General features: G+C 37.2%; 1 protein-coding gene across 1 annotated transcript; it reads left to right on the forward strand.

Moving 5' to 3' along the window:
* The first annotated feature begins 33 nt into the window (after positions 1–33).
* On the forward strand, positions 34–19,184 carry LOC127509447 (cilia- and flagella-associated protein 70-like). Its single transcript, XM_051888167.1, has 26 exons — positions 34–172; positions 744–927; positions 1,041–1,139; positions 1,234–1,319; positions 1,388–1,567; positions 2,019–2,201; positions 2,283–2,377; positions 2,468–2,570; positions 2,673–2,807; positions 5,564–5,713; positions 8,225–8,299; positions 8,394–8,485; positions 8,582–8,642; positions 10,033–10,227; positions 10,947–11,078; positions 11,253–11,378; positions 12,628–12,761; positions 12,845–12,960; positions 14,821–15,015; positions 15,093–15,250; positions 15,646–15,798; positions 16,674–16,835; positions 16,928–17,017; positions 18,338–18,439; positions 18,677–18,724; positions 18,821–19,184. The coding sequence occupies exons 1-26, from the start codon at positions 113–115 to the stop codon at positions 18,899–18,901; spliced, it is 3,195 nt and encodes a 1,064-aa protein (XP_051744127.1). The 5' UTR covers positions 34–112; the 3' UTR covers positions 18,902–19,184.
* The last annotated feature ends 271 nt before the right edge of the window (positions 19,185–19,455 follow it).

The following is a 19,455-nucleotide window of genomic DNA, read 5'->3' on the forward strand; positions in this document are numbered from 1 at the left end:
CCGCTCGTCTCAAATATCGCGAGACTGACACGGAGCGTCGTTGCTGTGGAAACAAGTGAGCGCTGCGCAACAACATTTTAGTGTTGAGGGGAAACTCATTTAGTTTTTCTACATGGAGAATCAGAGGAGAGCTGTTCCGGTGCAGATCACTGTTCTGTCTGGAAATAATTTGGTAAGTCGTTAAAATCATGTTACAATCACTTAAATAAAAGCCTTAAAATGACTGTGACGAGATATTCTCCTGCAAAACCGTGGAAACCATAACCGGGGCTAGTTGTCACATGAGGAACGGCTATATTTCACTAACTGTAGGGTCTTAAATTCTTGTTCTCTCTTGATATATGGTTTAAACACCTAGTTCTATTTTAAATTAGAGAAGAAACTGACTTTCACAAATAAACCTTCCCTGAGAATTATTCACTGCAGTATATAGTGTGACAACTAGCCCCGGTGTCCTCCTACTACTGTTGCTACAATAAAACGGCGGCACTAAAATATAATAATAACACAAACATGGCATTAGCCACTACTGACTTGAAAATAAATAAATAAATAAACCAAACAGCGAGATTATGAAAGCTTCTTGCACTATTTTAATGAGATCCAATATTGATATATTATGATTTTGCAGTATAGCTGTAGTAGTATTATGGCACTATGATAAAATCTTTGTAAGAGATTGTTATAAAGTTTGCAGTTTGCAGTTATAAGTAGGTTTTTACACTCATTTGTAATTATTCCAGAGAGGCAGTAGGACTGATTCGTGTCTCAGTTTTGTTCGGGTGGAGTTCAATGGAAGTTTGCTGGGAGACTCACAAAAACTGGACATTGCTGTGAACAAAGATGTGGTTTACAACTTTACCTGTAGTTTTGAATACTCAGAAGTAACACATACACTGGATGATGTGGCACATAAACCTGTCATACGTGAGTACTGAACATTCATTCACAGCGATTTGTTTGTTGTTTTAGCTTTAACCCTATTCATCGGTTAAATTGGACATAGTTAAATATAAGCAGAAATGCATGTGTGCCCTCAGTGACGGTGCTCGAGATCTTACCAAAAGAGAAAAAACAAAAAGAGGAGAAAACCACAGTACTAGGACAAGCCGTTGTGGACCTCCTGCCACTACTGCGAGGTTAAACCATTTCATTTTATTCAAACTTGACACATTTTATGCCACTTTTTATGCATTCTCATATTCTTGAGATTTTTATCTGTTTTTATTCCAGGTCAGTGTAGCTTCTCATCCACTGTGATTCTTCATGCGGTGCCCGGATCACCGGCAGATGTTGCTGTACATGAGGACGGCATTAAAGTAACAACATTTTTACACTACTAATTTAGTATGTTTGTAAATAAACGTTTTATATTGTGCATGTACAGTCCACACTAGATGTGACGGTGAGCGTTCCGGAGCCGTTGCTCTCCGATGCCCAGCGCTCCAACTCTAATGTGCTGATGGTCACCATGGAGACATTGTATTCCGTTCCTGAGGTCTGGAATCCTGCCTCCACACCTCCATCCAGCTACGTAGCTGCCCTGCAGATGCCCGTCTCAGCCACGGTAAGATACAAGTACTGGCATTTCAAGTGATTCATCGGTAGCTGATTCTCCAAATCACAAGAAGCAAGACTCTGGTATTCCTTACTTAGGGGTCAAATTTGTAAACCTCGGCGGTCAAAACAGACCGAAGACAATAAGCATAGTTAGTTTTTTCATAGTACTAGACAATATTCACCTCTAAATTATGCATTTATTTTTGTAATATAAAATAATTTAAATATTAGAAAAAAAAATTTCAATTAATACATTGTTTAATAGTGTTTTAGTGCCACAAAAGTCACAAAGTTTCGTACTATTATGATGAAGTAAAACATTTAAAAAATTCAAAATGTGAAAATGTCTCGGTCTAAAATGACAGAAGACCACCAAAGGGTTAAATATGTGCAAGATATTTTAATGCTTAAAGAAATAATTCACCTACAAATAAGTCTGACATTATTTTGTTTTTCAGAAAGAGCAAGTGTTGTTGTTCTCTAATGGCGTCTTAAAAATGGGTGGTGAGCGGGAGCCAGTGCCAAGACCCAAAAAATGGCCCTTGGGGCCTCTTCTCGCACCAGGGGCCGAGGTCATTCAGGGCCTTTATATTGACGCAGAACCCACAGACACGGATCATGGAGATCTTACCGACATAGAGGTGATCTGAGCCATTAATGGACAGTGATGGATGTGAAAGGAATATACAGTGTCACAACATTGATCTGTGTGTGTGTTGTAGGACAAAGATTTCAGAGCAAACGCGCAGTGTAACGAGAACAGGGTGAGCTGGGATACGGCACGTCGTTGCTTTATTGATGCAGGAGGCGTGGCCTGGTGAGTAAACACCTCTTTTAATCAATGCACTCGACTTTATTTTGTCATTATTTGTCACGTTCTCCAATGATGGCTTCCACTTTTTTTTAGTCTGTCCCGCAGGATTGCCGAATGCAGATTGTGGCCTGTTGAGATCATGAAAGCTAATCAGACGGTGCCAACCAAAGGTGGGAGAACAACCAGAGACAAGCTGGTGAGAAACATCCTGAACTTTAACATATCTCAAGATGGCACTCAAAACCCAATAACTTGTTGATTAAAACGCAAAATGATTTTGCTTGTGTGTGCTATGTAGGGGGAGGATGAGGCACAGATTTCATTTCACGGAGTGGTTTACATGGATCTGGTGCCGTTGTTGTACCCTGGAGTACGGCGTATACACGGGGTGTACAGAATCTACCCGTTTTATGAGTCTGATCTGCTGAATAAGGTGAAATGATGAAACATAGTCTGACACCACTGAATTAAACTGCAACACATTTACAAGAGAAGCAAAATGACTTAAAGGGTTAGTTCACCCAAAAATGAAAATAATGTCATTTATTACTCACCCTCATGCCGTTCCACACCCGTAAGACCTTAGTTCATCTTCGGAGCACAAATTAAGATATTTTTGTTGAAATCCGATGACTCAGTGAGGCCAGCAATGACATTAGATCCATTAATGTACTAAAAACATATTTAAATCACTTCATGTGAGTACAGTGGTTCAATATTAATATTATAAAGCGACGAGAATATTTTTGGTGCGCCAAAAAAACAAAATAACGACTTATATAGTGATGGCCGATTTCAAAACACTGCTTCAGGAAGCTTCAGAGCATAATGAATCAGCGTGTCGAATCATGATTTCAACAAAAATAAATCAATTTGCATTCCGAAGATTTACGAAGGTCTTACGGGTGTGGAACGGCATGAGGGTGAGTAATAAATGACAGAATTTTCATTTTTGGGTGAACTAACCCTTTATGATATTAAGTGTTTTTTTTAATGTAACGAGCGGTGCAAACAACCCCCCTCCATATATTATATTATATTATATTATATTATATTATATTATATTATATTATATTATATTATATTATATTATATTATTCATTAATTCAATAATCGCAAAAGCTGCGTAATATGAGTTCATTTATTCCATAGTATTCCTGTGCTGAAGGTGATGTAGAGTGTGCCGAAATAATAGGAAATCTAAACCAACGGTGTTCACAGGAGATTCATTTGAAACGATAATGCGCCTTAGCTGACCATTTGTGATCAGATCACCGAAAACACATCATCATATCAGGTGGAAACAGGCCTTCTCTCGCTCATTCAATTTCCAGGATATTGTATAATTTGCAGGAACATAGTGAGCATTGATGCTCCCTGATTTTCACAGTGCACTGTGGGGCATTGTAGGGAGTGAATGTTTCAGTTCACTGGTGGGATTTTGCGATTGAGACAGCTCTTAAAATGTCAGATTCCCTGATCAGTGCCCTGACTACTGAACCGGGGAGCTGATTGAAATGCACCCTAGGAACAAGGCAAGTGGAAACAGCACCATTACAGTCAACAGCTGGCAAAGCAACAAGAGAAACACAATATACACAGTGGCTAACAAGCTTAACAAAATAAAGAGGTAACAAGACACACCTGAGGGAGACAATCAAGGGGAAATCAACATGAAAAACTACAATAGGACTACAAAGATGGTCCAGGGACAAACACAAAGAACATATGACAATAAAAAATAAAATAAAAAAAATAAAAAAAGATCAAAATTAAGTGAGTTTATTATTAAACCAGATTAAACATGCCAATAGTCTAAGAAAAATAAACTAATTCAAAGGGGAAACAAGTTTATTTTTCTTACCCAATTGGCAGTTGTTGTTTTTTTGTTTGTTTTTTAAAGGGGACCTATAATGCCCTTTTTACAAGATGTAATTTGAGTCTCCAGTGTCCCCAGAATGTGTCTGTGAAGCTTCAGCTCAAAATACCCCACAGATCATTTATTATAGCCTGTCAAATTTGCCCTTATTTGGGTGTGAGCAAAAACACGCCGTTTTTGTGTGTGTCCCTTTAAATGCAAATGAGCTGCTGCTCCTGGACACTTTCCAGAAGAGGGTGGAGCTTTAACATCTCGCGCTTCACATACTCAACAACAACAAAGCTGGACAATCTCACACAGCCAAAATGAGGATTCTCAGTAACGGTGTTCAGCATTGTTCAAACCGGAGTCGGACACTGATGGAGAGACTCAGGAAGAAGTTACAACTTTTAGATGTTTCTGAATGGTTAGTGGATAAATTTATGTAGTTTCTGTGGAGTTGATTCAACTCATCGACTAGCATGTGCCGTCATGTTAATCTTTTGTGCAAATCCAGCGTTGAATTGACCCTCGTTTGTGAAGCAGTCTGGCGTAAAATGACGGCATGGTAACAACACTCTACTACAACAACTCTTCCTCTTCTCTAAAGCAGCCCAACATGGCCTCGTCCCCTTTGTTGCGTGTTCTCGGGGGCGGGGTTTATGTAAATTTTAGGGTTAGTGATGTCACTAATCCAGGAAGAAGTTTGTTGTAGTCCCTACCGGCTGCTTGTTGTAGTCCTTAAACAGAGATTAAAAGAAAATATCTCCCTTTGCATTGAAGTTTGAGTGTCGTAACTTTGCAGATGTTGTTTATACTTGAACAGCAACATTACACACTAACTAAAGTTAAAAAAGTGAAATCATAATCAACCACCCCTTTAAGCAAAAACTCACTATTTCAAAAAGCAAGACTTATTTTGCTTCTCATGTAAATGTATCCTGATTTGAAATTGTTTAGATACTTGTAATGGAAAACAAGACAAAAATACTGAGTAAGAAAATCATGTTTTGCAGTAATGAAGCTGATATCTCCTGTATTATTTTAAGTCAGGACAGGGATGGTGCTAAAAGTTGCATTAAACTAGTTTTAAATTAGTAGTTTTACACCCAAACATTAAATATACTTTGGACCAGTAATTTTAAATGGCCCACTTGCACCAGTACAATGATATGGTAACAAAAGTCCAAGACCAGTTTTTGAATCAGCCAGCGAAGCATATTACAAAATACTAAATGCATCATTTTCATTTTTCAGGAAATGTTTAAAGAGTATATATTAACTTACGATTGATTCTTTGACAGTGAATCTTATTTTATGTGCTGTTCCAGACTCAGAGGACCTACAGCATTCTGAAGGAGCTCAGCAGAGCACCGCCGACACTGGGCCGAACTCGAGCCAATTCCTCCGTCGACTCCTTAAGGGCGTTTCAGAGTAAAACCTTTGAAACCCAAAGAGGAAACAAAGATGTTCCCAAAAAGGTACAGAAAATGGCAAATCAGTTCTTATTAATATCTAAATCGCTTCTCCTTCTGTTTTTATACGTGTTTGAAATTTCACTGCCTCAAAAGTCTGCTCAGATACCAAAAAAATCTCAGTCAAAAGTCAGAGAATTCAATATGAGCTCAAATGTTTCTCATCAAATTCTCCATAATTAAATGATCTAACCTACTATCCACATTAATTTACAGCTCTATACTCATTCTGGTTGACAACTATTTGAGTTTATTTTCTCCCGAGAAATTGTAGGAGAAACATCTGAGACAACATTTAGGTCACTTATGAGCTATGAAAAGCAACTTCAGAGTAGTTCAATGTTCCTTAAAGCCACAGCTGCTTTAAAATGTCATGCACACAAAGCATACGTTTAACCCAAACGAGACGTCATAGACTTCATGGGATAAGATCATTTGGAGCAGATGCCATCTCTTCCCCTTTCCGCGCGGCATTGGGGCTCGTTTTTGATATCCCCCTAATTAAATCCGGATCTGTGGCCGAGGCACGCTTCCCAAACCAATTAGCTGTAATAGCAGCAGATTGCCGGCCTCGTCGCAGCGCGGTGAATCATCTCCTTTGCTCATCTGCCCCTCTCTGACGCCCCGTGGCTCCGCAGCAGACGGAGAGAGGCGAAGAACACACAGCCTCCCCACCAACTGAGCATCTGACGCCGCAGCTGCCCGCTAGACAAATAACAGCCGCTGAATCAACACACACAAACACACACACCTTTATCATATTTCTAGAAGAAATGTTATTGCTCAGAGGTCTTTTTTTATAGCTCAATGGAGTTTAATTGAGATCTCAGATGTCGTTTCGTTTAACTACCAACTATTAAAATGTCAATGGAGAAAAGTGAGACAACGGTATGACTTTACAGATATTAAATGAATATATTATTTGATCTTAAGAGGATTTGATGGGGAATGTTTGAGTTTGTATTGAGAGCTCTGACTTTTGATAGACTATGCTCTCTTGGCAAATCGGAGCATGGTTTGAGACACTGAAATTACTGTAGTTTTTTTTTTTTCCTAAGAAGAATCTAAGAAGAATCTCCAAAAGTCTCCATTTAGTCTCCATTTTAGGGACACAACACTGTTTTCAACTAAAAATTTTGTTTATTCATTTACTTGACTATAGCATTTTGGGGGCCTGAAAATGAAATTTATGAAAACAGGTTTCAAAGTGCGAGTTTGTGAAAATGATACCGTCTGACAGTGATGTCATGCACATGCATATTATGTGTTTAGTACGGAGCCCCAGACATGACATGCAGGAAAAAAATAGTAGGCTAAATCATGCACACAATTTATTAATTCGTTCCCTTGATTTACTAAAACGTGCGCACAATTTACTATTTCATTCCCTCGATTTATAAATCATACGCATGATTTATAAATCGAGGGAACTAAATAGTAAAGCGTACGCACGTTTTAGTAAATCGAGGGAACGAAATAGTAAATTGAGGGAATGAATTAGTAAGTCTTGCGCACGATTTAGTAAATCGAGGGAACGAATTAGTAAATCATGAGCACAATTAAATTTTTTTTCTTGCATGTCATGTGCGGGGCTCCGTTGTTTAGTCTATAGGCGCGTAGTGTTTCTCTACAAACCCTGACAGCAACATAGTGTCGGCCCAGATCCGGCCCACATCTGGTCCGCGTGTACTCCACATGTACCAGATGTGGGCCGGATCTGGGCCACACTATGTTGCTGTCTGGGAAGTGTTGCTGGCCTGGCATGTATAATACAGCATTTTTAATCGTTTTTGTGGATCGTTTTGACAACATTTTTGTCGTTTGTATGCGAAAAACGCAAAGGAAAAACTTTTCCAGTTTTTAGTAGATCGTTGTCATGTAAACGTACCCTTAGAAACAATTTTTGAAAGTCTCTTCTGCTCACCAAGGCTGCATTTATTTGATCAAAAATACAGTAAAAACAGCAATACTGTAAAAATATTACAATTTCAAATAATTGTTTTATATTTGAATATATTTTAATGAGTAATTTATTCCTGTGATCAAAGCTGAATTTTCAGCATCATTACTGCAGTCTTCAGTGTCACATGATCCTTCAGAAATCATTCTAATATGATGATTTGATACTCAAAAAACATTTCTGATTATTATCAATGTTGAAAACAGTTGTGGAAACCGTACATTTTTGTTCAGGATTCTTATCAATCTGATAAACAGAAAGAACAGCATTTATTTAAAATATAAATCTTTTGTAACATTATAAATGTCTTTAATGTAATTTATGATCAATTTATGCATCCTTGCTGAATAAAAGTATTAATTTCATTCAAAAAGTAAATAAAAAAAAATACTGACACCAAACTTTTGAATGGTAGTGTACATCACATTGCACAAGCGAAATAGTTTTTGAATGCCAATTCATGTTTATTTTAATACACACAAAACATTTCAAATTAAGTTTAGACAGTAATAACTGGGATTACATAGGAAAGACTTACTGATGTTCTCTTTCTATAGCCAGATTCCCAGGGAAAGTCTGCTCAGTCTGACAGTATGACTGGACTGGAGCCACAGGTCAACACGGAGGGACAGGTTAGTTCATCTGTAGATTATGCATCAAAATGAAGCAGTCAAATATGAAAATAATCTTGGTAAGGTGTGATCTTCACTTTTGTTATTGTCTCAGATGTATGCCGATTCAAGATCATACGTTATTATTGAAATTGCTGTGGAAAAGCCACTGGTTCCAAAGAGACCACCAGAGGAGCTGGCTAAACGGTAATAAGAAAGAGTTTCTTTCAAATTCAAAGCATTGTTTTGTCCTCAAAATATGTCTAGAGAGTGCTTCAGATTAATTCATTCTGTCTGATACAGTGTGATGGAGTTGGTTCCTCCCAGACCTCCTCTGCCTCGACGGCCAGCAGGAGCAGAAAGAGTAAAAACAACATGTGTTCTTGTTTTTTTCACTATTTCTGTCATATTTTTTCCTCTCACAGTCTCATTTATCTGTAACAGTTTACACTATCATGACAAAAGAGAATGGCTGAAACTTGCCATGAAATGCCTGGGTCATATTTCACTTCAATATAAATAAATAATAAAAAAAGAGAAATATTTTCCACTGTAACATGACAATTAAGCACTTTGTCACCTGCATTAAAATGTATGTGTTGCATTATTAAACAATAAAATACTTGCAGTCATGCTGCTGTTCCGAATATGTAAGAATGAATCCACGTCTTTGAATTAGAGATGCATTGATATATTGGCCAATAATTGGTATCGGCCGATAAAAGCAAATTTTCACACTGTCAGGTATCGGCTGATAGTTTAAAAACAGCCGATAGTCAGGGCCGATATATCCTGTCAATCAAAAGATGGCAAGAAAATGCACTGAATTTGTGAAGAAAATGCTCAGAAACCAGTTCGATGTTTAATATTAATAGTAATTATTTGAATTAATAACATTTAAAGAGTTAAGAAATATTAATTTAATCTTCAGAATTTAGTTAATGTGTGTTAATATTAATTTGAGTAATGTGTTTATGTTTATAACTGATACCAGTTACTCTGAAACAAGTTGATGAAATGGAGAGAATAAAGTTTTCATTTGCATTTGTTTCAAAATATAATGGTTAATTATTAATTATAATGAAATTATCATTCATTTAAAAGAAGGTATAAAAGGCAGAACCCACACACTATCGGTATCGGCAGATATTACTCTGAATAATCGGCTATCGTAACGGTGGAGAAATTTAGCATCGGTGCATCTCTAGTTTGAATGAATTGGTTGAGTGATTCAATGACTCGCTCATTCAGACAGTTGCGTTTTAGGTGTGTTCGACTTGAAGCAGCGCTGCGCAGACCAATCGGTGTATGACATCAAAGTACTGCTCTTATACTGCTCTTTAATCATTCTCGCAGTACTTTGATGTCATACACCGATCGATCTGCACAGCACTGCTTAAAGTCGAACACATCTGTTTTATTCCTGAATGAATGTGTTTAAACAAATCATTAGATTCAGTGGTTCGTTACTTGTATCGTTAATCCGCTTTTGAAAGAATCGGTTGAATGATTGAATGAATCAGTGGCTCTCTCATAAAGACGGTCATTTACCGCCACCTACTGACGTAACAATGTAACCTTCAGAAAATACTTTTTACACACCACCACTAATACACAGATTGAATCTAAAACTTTAAGCTTTTTATTAAAAAAATAAAAATATTTGGCTGTGAAATGTGACCAATTTTTTATAAGAATCACCCAAATTGCTAATAAATAATATTAATAATAATAAATGTGCATGGTATTATCAGGCAGTACAGGAATACCAGTCTCAGATAGCGAGTGTGGCCGCCCAGGTGTTGGATCAGTACCAGCAACTGTTCGGGACAGCATTTGTGCCTGGTGGGCAACCTCTGGACCCCGTCCTGCAGGAACAGCGCAAAACCCAGCTGCTTGGAGAACTCAACTGCTCTGGGAAATACTTTGCCTTCAAGGAACAGATGAAGGTGAATTTTAATCATGTTAAATGCGTCATTTTTTAAAATTTAGTCCATTTAGGGTTATTCAAGATTTCAACAAACAGCCGTAATTTAGTGTTTCTTAACCCTCTCTCTTTCCTTTAGATTTAAAGGGGTGGTTGATGATGATTTCACTTTTTTAACTTTAGTTAGTGTGTAATGTTGCTGTTAGAGCATAAACAACATCTGCAAAGTTACAACGCTCAAACTTCAATGCAAAGGGAGATGTTTTCTTTTAAAGAATTCTCTGTTTAAGGACTACAACAAACGGCCAGTAGGGACTACAACGAATTTTAGGGTTTGGGAGTTGTTGACATCCCAAACCCTAAAATTTACATAAACCCTGCCCCCGAGAACATGCAACAAATATATATATATATATATTGTAATGTAATGTTTATGTTTATTTTCATATGTTCATTTTTCATTCATTTCATTTAATTTGAGTATTGAGTATTGAGTATTTTATTTCAATTTAGCTGCCAATACAAAAATTCTAATTTTTTATTTTTTTTTCATTTAATATTTATATTTTACTTTACTTCAGTTAACGAAAATATTTGTAGTAGTTTTAGTTTAAATTAACAATAACAACTTGGGTGTTTTGGACACCCAAAACAACCTTTGTAATGATTTATGCTGTTGTTGATCAGGGCAGACTAATTAGCATATGTTAATGAGCTGCTGGTGTTTGTTGTGTGTGGCAGTACTCTGTGGTCCGGATTGTGAGAGAGAAGATGTTGAGGACAGAGGCCTTCTCAGACCCTGAACAGCTCCAAGCGTTCCTCAGTCAGCTCTACGTGTTTCTGGTGGACGAGATGCATGTTTCTCTCAATAAGGTGAGGTCTCAAAAATGAATTGGTGTTACTTGATAAGGGAAGCATCACTTATGCTGAGGGTTATTGGTCTGAACAAACCTTTAACGTTTAGTATAAAGCACTGGTGCTTTAGGGTCTGTATTATCAGTTGTGTTTCTGTTTCTTCTGTGTTTTTCATGCACTCCTTCGAATCAGAGCCTCTCAGTGGACTCTCAGGACATGCATCATGAGCCTCTGCTGAGCTGTGCTCAACTCAAACACTTTGCCAAAGAGGCCAAACTCAACAAGGACTACCAGCTGGCGGCACAGTACTATCAGGAGGTAAAGCATTATGGTACTTTGGATGCTTCAAAAATAACATACTTACACTACATTCTGTCTCGATCATCATAATACTATACACAGCATGTTTTTACAGTAGTTTATACTATAGTGTAAAGCAGTATCATTTTAGTTTCATTGAGATAATATTATTGTCAGGTTTATGTTCTGTTTTCATGGATTTTTAGTTTGTATCACATTGTTTCCCTGTGTTTGGTTCCTGTTTTCTTTGTTTCCTTTGTTCCAGTTGGGGCTAGAAGGGATACAGCTACGGCCAGATTGTCCTACCAGGGCTTACTGGGCATGCACACGTCAATATTACATAATTTTTGTCACACTGAACAATTAATTACTGTATTTGCATTATTGTAAGGGTAGTTTTAGGGTTGGGGTAGGTGTAGACATTAATAAAACACAATCTCATAAGTAGCAAATTTAATTTATTGTTATTTTATGGCAAGATTTTGCGTCACTTCTAGCCACAACCCTTTGTTCCCGCTTATCTGTCTCCTATGTTAGTGATTATGTCCCTGTTTGTTTCCATGGTTTCCTATGATTTGCACTCATTTCTTTTGTTCCTAGTTGGTTCACGTCTTTATTTAATGTGTGGTTTCCATATCTTCTGTGTTTTTGAGTTTATTATTAAAGACTATTTAAAGAGTATTCCCTCTTTGTGTGTGTTGCTTACTGCAACTGCAATTATAGTTTAGTTTTTATTTATATTTTGAATTATAGTTTTTATTTTTGTACTTTCCAATTTAATTTGTAATTTTGGTTAAAGTTTTAGTAATTTTTTTGTATGTTTTTTGTTGTATGTTATCGGGAAAGGTCCACTAGACGGGACTCAAACTCGGGTTGCCTGAAGCACAACAATGCTATATATCATTGCGCTGCCCACAAAGCTATCAGCGCCAACGTATTTATGCCGATTTTTTTTTAAAAAACATTGTATTACAGTAATAAGAATAAGATTAACCATTGAGAATAATGAAAAGTACAAAAAAAAAACACCCCTGCAAAGTGAAACCCCTGGATGTTAATGTAATGCAAGAAAGGATCAGTTTGGCATTTCAAGCAAGAATGCGTCATATTTTGTGAAAAATGTAGCATATAATTATGGTATCTCATGCATATACAATGAATTCCATTCTAATGATAGTGTGCTATTTCAAACATAGCTCTAGCTATCATTTGTGATATGACAGTATCATTGGATATGACTCATGTCTCTCTGAATATCCCCCTGTAGTGTTTGGTTCGAGACCGCAGTGACCCGTCCCACTGGTTTGATTATGGAGCGTTCTACATGCTAACCGATGACCTCCTGAAGGCAGAGGAGTGCTTTCAACAGGCCTTATCCATTGAGCAAACACACATACCCAGGTTAGCATTCAGAAATGACTCAGACTAGGTTTCTAAATGTGTGCTTGAACTCTTTCAGTCTTCTTCTCTGGTGTTTGGTGCAGTTTGCTTATGTGCGGCGTTCTGTCGGACATGAACGGACGCTATGAGGATGCAGAGACCTTCTTTGAAAGGGCGACGTGTGTAGAGCCGAACAATGTGGTCGCCTGGACTTTATTTGGTGAGAACAGAATTAAACAGTACATACGCTACTGTTCAAAAGTTTGGGTTAGTAAGATGTTTTTGTTGTTTTTTTTAAAGAAATTAATACATTTATTCAGCAGGGATGCATTAAATTGATTAAAAGTGACAGGAAAGACTTATTTCTGAAGGATCATACGACTAGAGTAGTGATGCTGAAAATTCAGCTTTACCATATATATTCAAACAAAAAAACAGTCATTGTATATAATTGTAATAATATTTCACAATATTACTGTTTTTTTTTCTGTATTTTTGAACAAATAAATGTAGGCTTGTTGAGCAGAAGAGACTTTTTTCAAAAACATTTAAAGATCTTACAGACCCCAAACTAAATTCCCCGGTGTGAAATTGACACCGCTTCTTGTTCATATGGGAACCACCAGCAGGGTGTTAAAAGTAACACTGAAGCAGTGTTAGAGTCAATTATGTACTTAAGTGATTAATTTAGTGATGATTGTTCAATTATTGAAGACACCTGATGATAACGAGCAGAAACACTGAAGGAAAGAAAAACACAAGAACTACAACTGACTTCCTGCCACAGCCTTAAGCCCTGGATACACTGCACGATTTTAGCAATCCTATAAGATCATTACTTTATCACACTGTGCGACATGGATCTACTAAACTTGGGTACTACATGCATGTAGACTGTACGATGATGACACCTATTGACTCGTAGGCTACGATGCAAGTTTCTATAGAAGAATAAAACGTCATCAGCATGTGCTAGTGGTAAACAAAACACCATGTTGAATCACATTTTGACAGTTGTAGTTTTTATGTGTGCTGAAAATAAAAAAGGAAGTGGCAAAAGAAGAAGGGAAAAGAGCTGGAGGTAAGCAGTTTTAAGTTTTAGTGCCATGTCGCTTTAATTTCATGTCGCATTTTTATTGGCTGGTCAGTAGACGTAGGTCGTAGCAGCAAGTACACTGTGCGATGATCATGCTGAATTTCTGACACTGTCAGAAAATGATTGTAGGCTATTTTTGGTCGCAAGAGTGGGAAAACGGCCGTCTTTGACCCTCTCTCACTGTATGACATTAAGAGATTAAGAGCCACGATCACAGAAATCACCACGATTGTTTCACGATGGCAATCTTTCGTCTGGGACAGCCAGAAATCGTGCACTGTATCCCGGGCTTAAGATTAAATCAACTGAAAAGACATTAAATCTCTCTTATTACAAACCAGACTGACTGACAGTTCTTTTTGAGAATTAACAGGTTTAGATGTTGATGTTTTATTGAAAATGTTTGGTCACCATAATGATGATCAGTGTTTCATTTAGTTAGGCAGTTTGACTCATGACTTTTCATGTTAGTTTGTGGTTTTTCTAACAGTGTTTACTAGAAAAAACACAAACTAAACTAAACTAAAAGTCAAGAGTCAAACTGCCTAACTAAATGAAACACTGATCATCATTATGGTGACCAAACATTTTCAATAAAACATCAACATCTAAACCTGTTAATTCTCAAAAAGAACTGTAGATCAATGACAGAAATAGTCAATCTGGTTAGTAATAAGAGAGATTTAATGTCTTGTCAGTTGATTTCATATAAGGCTCTTCAATAATCGAACAATCATCACCCAATCAATCACTTAAGTACATAATTAACTCTAAAACTGCTTCGATGTTACTTTTAACACTCTGCTGGTGGTTCCTATATGAACACTGAGCAGTGTTAATTTAACACTGGGGAATTTACTGTGTTTGCATAGTGTTTTTTCAATATTCTGTCATACCATATTCATTAATTTGAGTTCATTTTGCAAAATTATATAGTTAGTGTGCAAAATAATTTTGACAAAATGTGTGTCAAATTGTTGTCAGGTGTGTTCTGCCAGACTCAGGACAAGTTAATCCAGGCAGAAATGGCTTTTCGGGAGGCTAATAAGCATTTTATTTCCGTCATGCAAAATGGCCAGACATCTAGACCAAAAGTAACCTCAGAGACTCAATCTGGTCAGGAGAAGAACCAGAAAGATGAAACAAGTGAGATTCCAGCTGGAAAAACAGAAAAGACAGGTGATCACCTCATTTCTATCTGCTCTCTGACAAATGCTCTGTCATTTATAGCTCATATGGGATTATTTGCTTTAAAGGTGGTGATACTGATGAAGGTGCCATACACGAAGAAGGCATCCCACAGAACAGAGAGGAGAGTAAACAGGAAGTACAACACCAGCTTTCCCCCAGCAGTGTCCAAACCACTATCTTCATGGAGACAGTGTGGTTTCTCCTGCAGAACTGTGCATTACAGGTCAGCGGATGGTCACGTCAGTAGATCCTGTGCACATCAGTATCAAATCACTCATTTTTACATGAAAGGATTAGTTCACTTCAGAATTCAAATTTCCTGATAATTTACTCACCCCTATGTCATCCAAGATGTTTGTCTTTCTTTCTTCAGTCGAAAAGAAATTAAGGTTTTTGAGGAAAACATTCCAGGATTTTTCTCCATATAGTGGGCGATCACATGCTAATGAGTGACTTCAACCTTTTTCTGAATTATCCATATTTAGATTCAATAAATGTTCTGACTGATGAGGAGCTTTTACTTCCCCAACAAACACTTTTATTTCCACAGAGCAGGAATCAAGCACATTTGAATATTTATGTTAATAGTTAATGTTGTATTGTGCTCGTGTCATCCAGATGGCCCAGCGGACTCTGGCTCTAGAGCTGCTGTCTCCAGACAGAGGAACCATCAGCTCGTATCATCTCGCTCTGGCCCAGCTTCAGCTGCTGAGAGGAGAACACAACAGCGCTGAGGCCAGCCTGAAGGAGGCGCTGGCCGACAACTTCCAGGTCTGCTGAATTCCATTCCCTGTACTTGGTACTGAGAGTGATGGGAGAAATGTAGCTTCTCATAACTTTGAATCAATTGAGCCAGTTGCTTCACAAAATGATTCACTGTTTCGAAGTGCTCAAAACGCCACACGCTGGTGACACCTGCTGGTCAAAATGGTGTAAATGCAACAGAAACCCAGCCCAAACATGCATAAAAACACCTTTTACAAGTGTTTTATTGAGGGTTTACTCTATTAAATGCAATTAACAAATCATCTAATACCACTAAATATGAAGTGTCTGTATAATATGTGTTATATGTGTTGTTTTTATGGAGAGCTTGTTTTTTGGTTAATCAGGCTAATAAGAGAAATTGTAACTAAAACTCTTCCTTTTATTTTACAAATGTATCATTAAAAATGTTTACAAATTTATAAAACATATAGACACTGGTTAATGCATTTACAGAGATCATCGCCCCCTAGTGGCAAACCATTGAGATATTTTGAAACGTTTTGAAACAGTCATGATGACACAAAGCCTCGTTTTCTGAAATCATGTGACTTTGGCAGGTTCACACCATGTCGTAATTACTGTAATTACAAGATTTCAACTTGTAAAAAGTGTTCACGTCCTTGTAGAACTCGTAATTACAACTTGTAAGCTGGGAATTTTTTGAGAACTCCTACTTGTACCACCTGGCTGCTGCTGATTCATTTTAGGCTTTGATAGTGTTGCCATAGAAAAGCATAATTCCCAATCCGAGGATGGGGAATCCAAATCACTGATTCAAAACAAATGATTCACAAAGGATTCAAAGCGTGTCCCATCAATAGGTACTGATGGAATGCACTTGGGATTCATAATTTTTTCTTGGTGTTTGATCCCGGCAGAACCCAGACATATGGGCCCTGTGGGGTCACTTACATCACATGAGGGGCGATTACGCTCAGGCTCAGAGCTGCTATGAACGAACATTGGATTCTGTGCTGGACACTTCAGACACACACTCCATATTCCTCCGTCTGGGCTCCATCTACCTGCAGGAAGGAGAAGTGAGTTCGGATTAATGATTTAATCTTGTTTGAGTTATTTTTTATTTACTTTTTATAAAGCAATTATTATGTTTGTTTCATTCCCTCTGTAGTATGAAAAAGCCAAATCTGTATTCCTGCATGCCTGCAAACGCTCTCCGTCATGCCTTACTTGGCTCAGGCTTGGAATTGCCTACTATAGAGTGAGTACATTTAGAAAATCTGGACATCTCTGTCTGTATCATGTTAGTATAAGCAGAGGAGCTTTGCTGGAGCTGCAATAGAAGGATGGTTTGTGATTGGTTGAGGATTTTGACATTGTCTGGACACAGATCATGTCACTGTAAGTACAGTTGTTCAAATCAACTTGAAATCAAAATTGGTTACTTTCTTCACCCAAAAATGAAAATAATGTCATTAATTACTCACCCTCATGCCGTTTTACACCTGTAAGACCTTCGTTCATCTTCGGAACACAAATTAAGATATTTTTGTTGAAATCCGATGACTCAGTGAGGCCTGCATAGCAGCAATGACATTTCCTCTCTCAAGATCCATTAATGTACTAAAAACATATTTAAATCAGTTCATGTGAGTACAGTGGTTCAATATTAATTTTATAAAGAGACGAGAATATTTTTGGTGCGCCAAAAAAACAAAATAACGACTTATATAGTGATGGCCGATCAGCGTGTCGAATCATGATTCGGATTGCCTGTCAAACCTCCAGACTGCTGAAATCACGTGACTTTGGTGCTCCGAACCGCTGATTTGACACAAAAGATTCATAACGCTCCGAAGCTTCATGAAGCAGTGTTTTGAAATCGGCCATCACTATATAAGTCGTTTTTTTTTTTTTTTTTTTTTTTTGGCACACAAAAAATATTCTCGTGGCTTTATAATATTAATATTGAACCACTGTACTCACATGAACTGATTTAAATATGTTTTTAGTACCTTTATGGATCTTGAGAGAGGAAATGTAATTGCTGGCTATGGAGGCCTCACTGAGCCATCGGATTTCAACAAAAATATCTTAATTTGTGTTCCGAAGATGAACAAATGTCTTACGGGTGTGGAACGACATGAGGGTGAGTAATAAATGACATTATTTTCATTTTTGGGTGAACTAACCCTTTAATGCATATCCCTACGAAGCCCCTAAAGAAACATGGTGGTGGAAAAAAATATGAGTTGGGAGGAAAAATATATTTAAAAACTTGCTTTCCCATGTGAAACTTTGCATTCACTCGCAAAGAATTTAAACATGATTTTTCTGAAAAATATGTATGGATGATCAAGTAACCCTAAGTTGCTTCAGTTCAGCAAGTGTTCATCTTGAAATACTACTAAGAATATGAAAGTTATTCTTACATTTACTTTATAAAAAGTAGATTTCACAGCAAAAAGACACGTGAACCACAACCTGAAGGTGGACATTTTTACAGTCATATCAAAATGCTTTTACTTTCTATAAAAGAATAAACTATCAATCAGTAGATTGTGTTTTGCTGTATCATCAGCTGGAGGAGCTGAGCGAAGCTGAAGAGGCGCTGACTGAAGCCAACGCACTGAATAACAGGAATCCAGAGGTGTGGGGTTATCTGTCTCTAGTCTGTTTACGGGTAAGTGACTGTCAGATACATTCATACTGCTGTCTTTCATTCATTCATTCCCTGATTCTTCTCACAGTGGAATTACAGTTACTATTGTTTAATAAGCACAATAGCTCTGTTCAAAAACCTGCTGCCTATATAGGAGAAAGCAAAGCAGCTCAATAGTTTTTACAACAGAGCAAACTGATGAATATAATCTTGCATTTTTTGACTTTAGATTTTACTTTAGTTGCTTTGTCCTTCCAGACTGGCCGAAAACTAGAAGCAGAGCAGTCATATAAATATGCCATGAAGGTTTGTATTGTCTAATGTTAACGTGTTTGTGAATATTAAAGTCTGCGGTATCGAAATATATTTAATTTTTGCCCTCTTTAATGTTTGGTTTCACAGATGAATTTACAAAAAGAGTCACTTCTACAGGAGATCCACAACCTGCAGTCATGTGTTGGGTTCGGAAACCCTTCCTTCTGATGTGCCTTAGCCACAGAAATGAAATTTTAAAGCATAAAAAGGTTAATTACTTCTAAAAAAAAAAAAAAATGCTGGGATGTTTCGACCCATGTTTGGGTCAAATATGGACAAAATCTAATAAAAAAAAATTTAACTAATGGTTGGGTTTGTCCATATTTGATCCAAACATGGGTTGAAACATCCCAACATTTTTTAGAGTGTTTAAATGATAATAAAATATGACTTTTAACATAATCTACTGTAGTCTTTGTTGTTCATTGGGTGATCTTGTTGATATTTGCTACACAAGGCCCCACACCAAGGACAGTAACTATGAAGTTTTAAAGGGTTAGTTCACCCAAAAATGAAAATAATGTAATTTATTACTCACCCTCATGCCATTCCACACCCGTAAGACCTTCATTAATCTTCGGAACACAAATTAAGATATTTTTGTTGAAATCCGATGGCTCAGTGAGGCCTGCATAGCAGCAATGACATTTCCTCTCTCAAGATCCATTAATGTACTAAAAACACTTTAAATCAGTTCATGTGAGTACAGTGGTTCAATATTA

The sequence above is a fragment of the Ctenopharyngodon idella genome, chromosome 3 (genome assembly GCF_019924925.1).
Source record: "Ctenopharyngodon idella isolate HZGC_01 chromosome 3, HZGC01, whole genome shotgun sequence".
Taxonomy (NCBI): domain Eukaryota; kingdom Metazoa; phylum Chordata; class Actinopteri; order Cypriniformes; family Xenocyprididae; genus Ctenopharyngodon; species Ctenopharyngodon idella.

Coding starts and splice junctions, on each gene's coding strand:
- LOC127509447 (XM_051888167.1), top strand. CDS start 113: ATGGAGAATCAGAGGAGAGCTGTTCCGGTGCAGATCACTGTTCTGTCT. Junction 5,714..8,224: donor ACAAAGATGTTCCCAAAAAG/GTACAGAAAATG, acceptor CTCTTTCTATAG/CCAGATTCCCAGGGAAAGTC. Junction 11,079..11,252: donor TGCATGTTTCTCTCAATAAG/GTGAGGTCTCAA, acceptor CCTTCGAATCAG/AGCCTCTCAGTGGACTCTCA.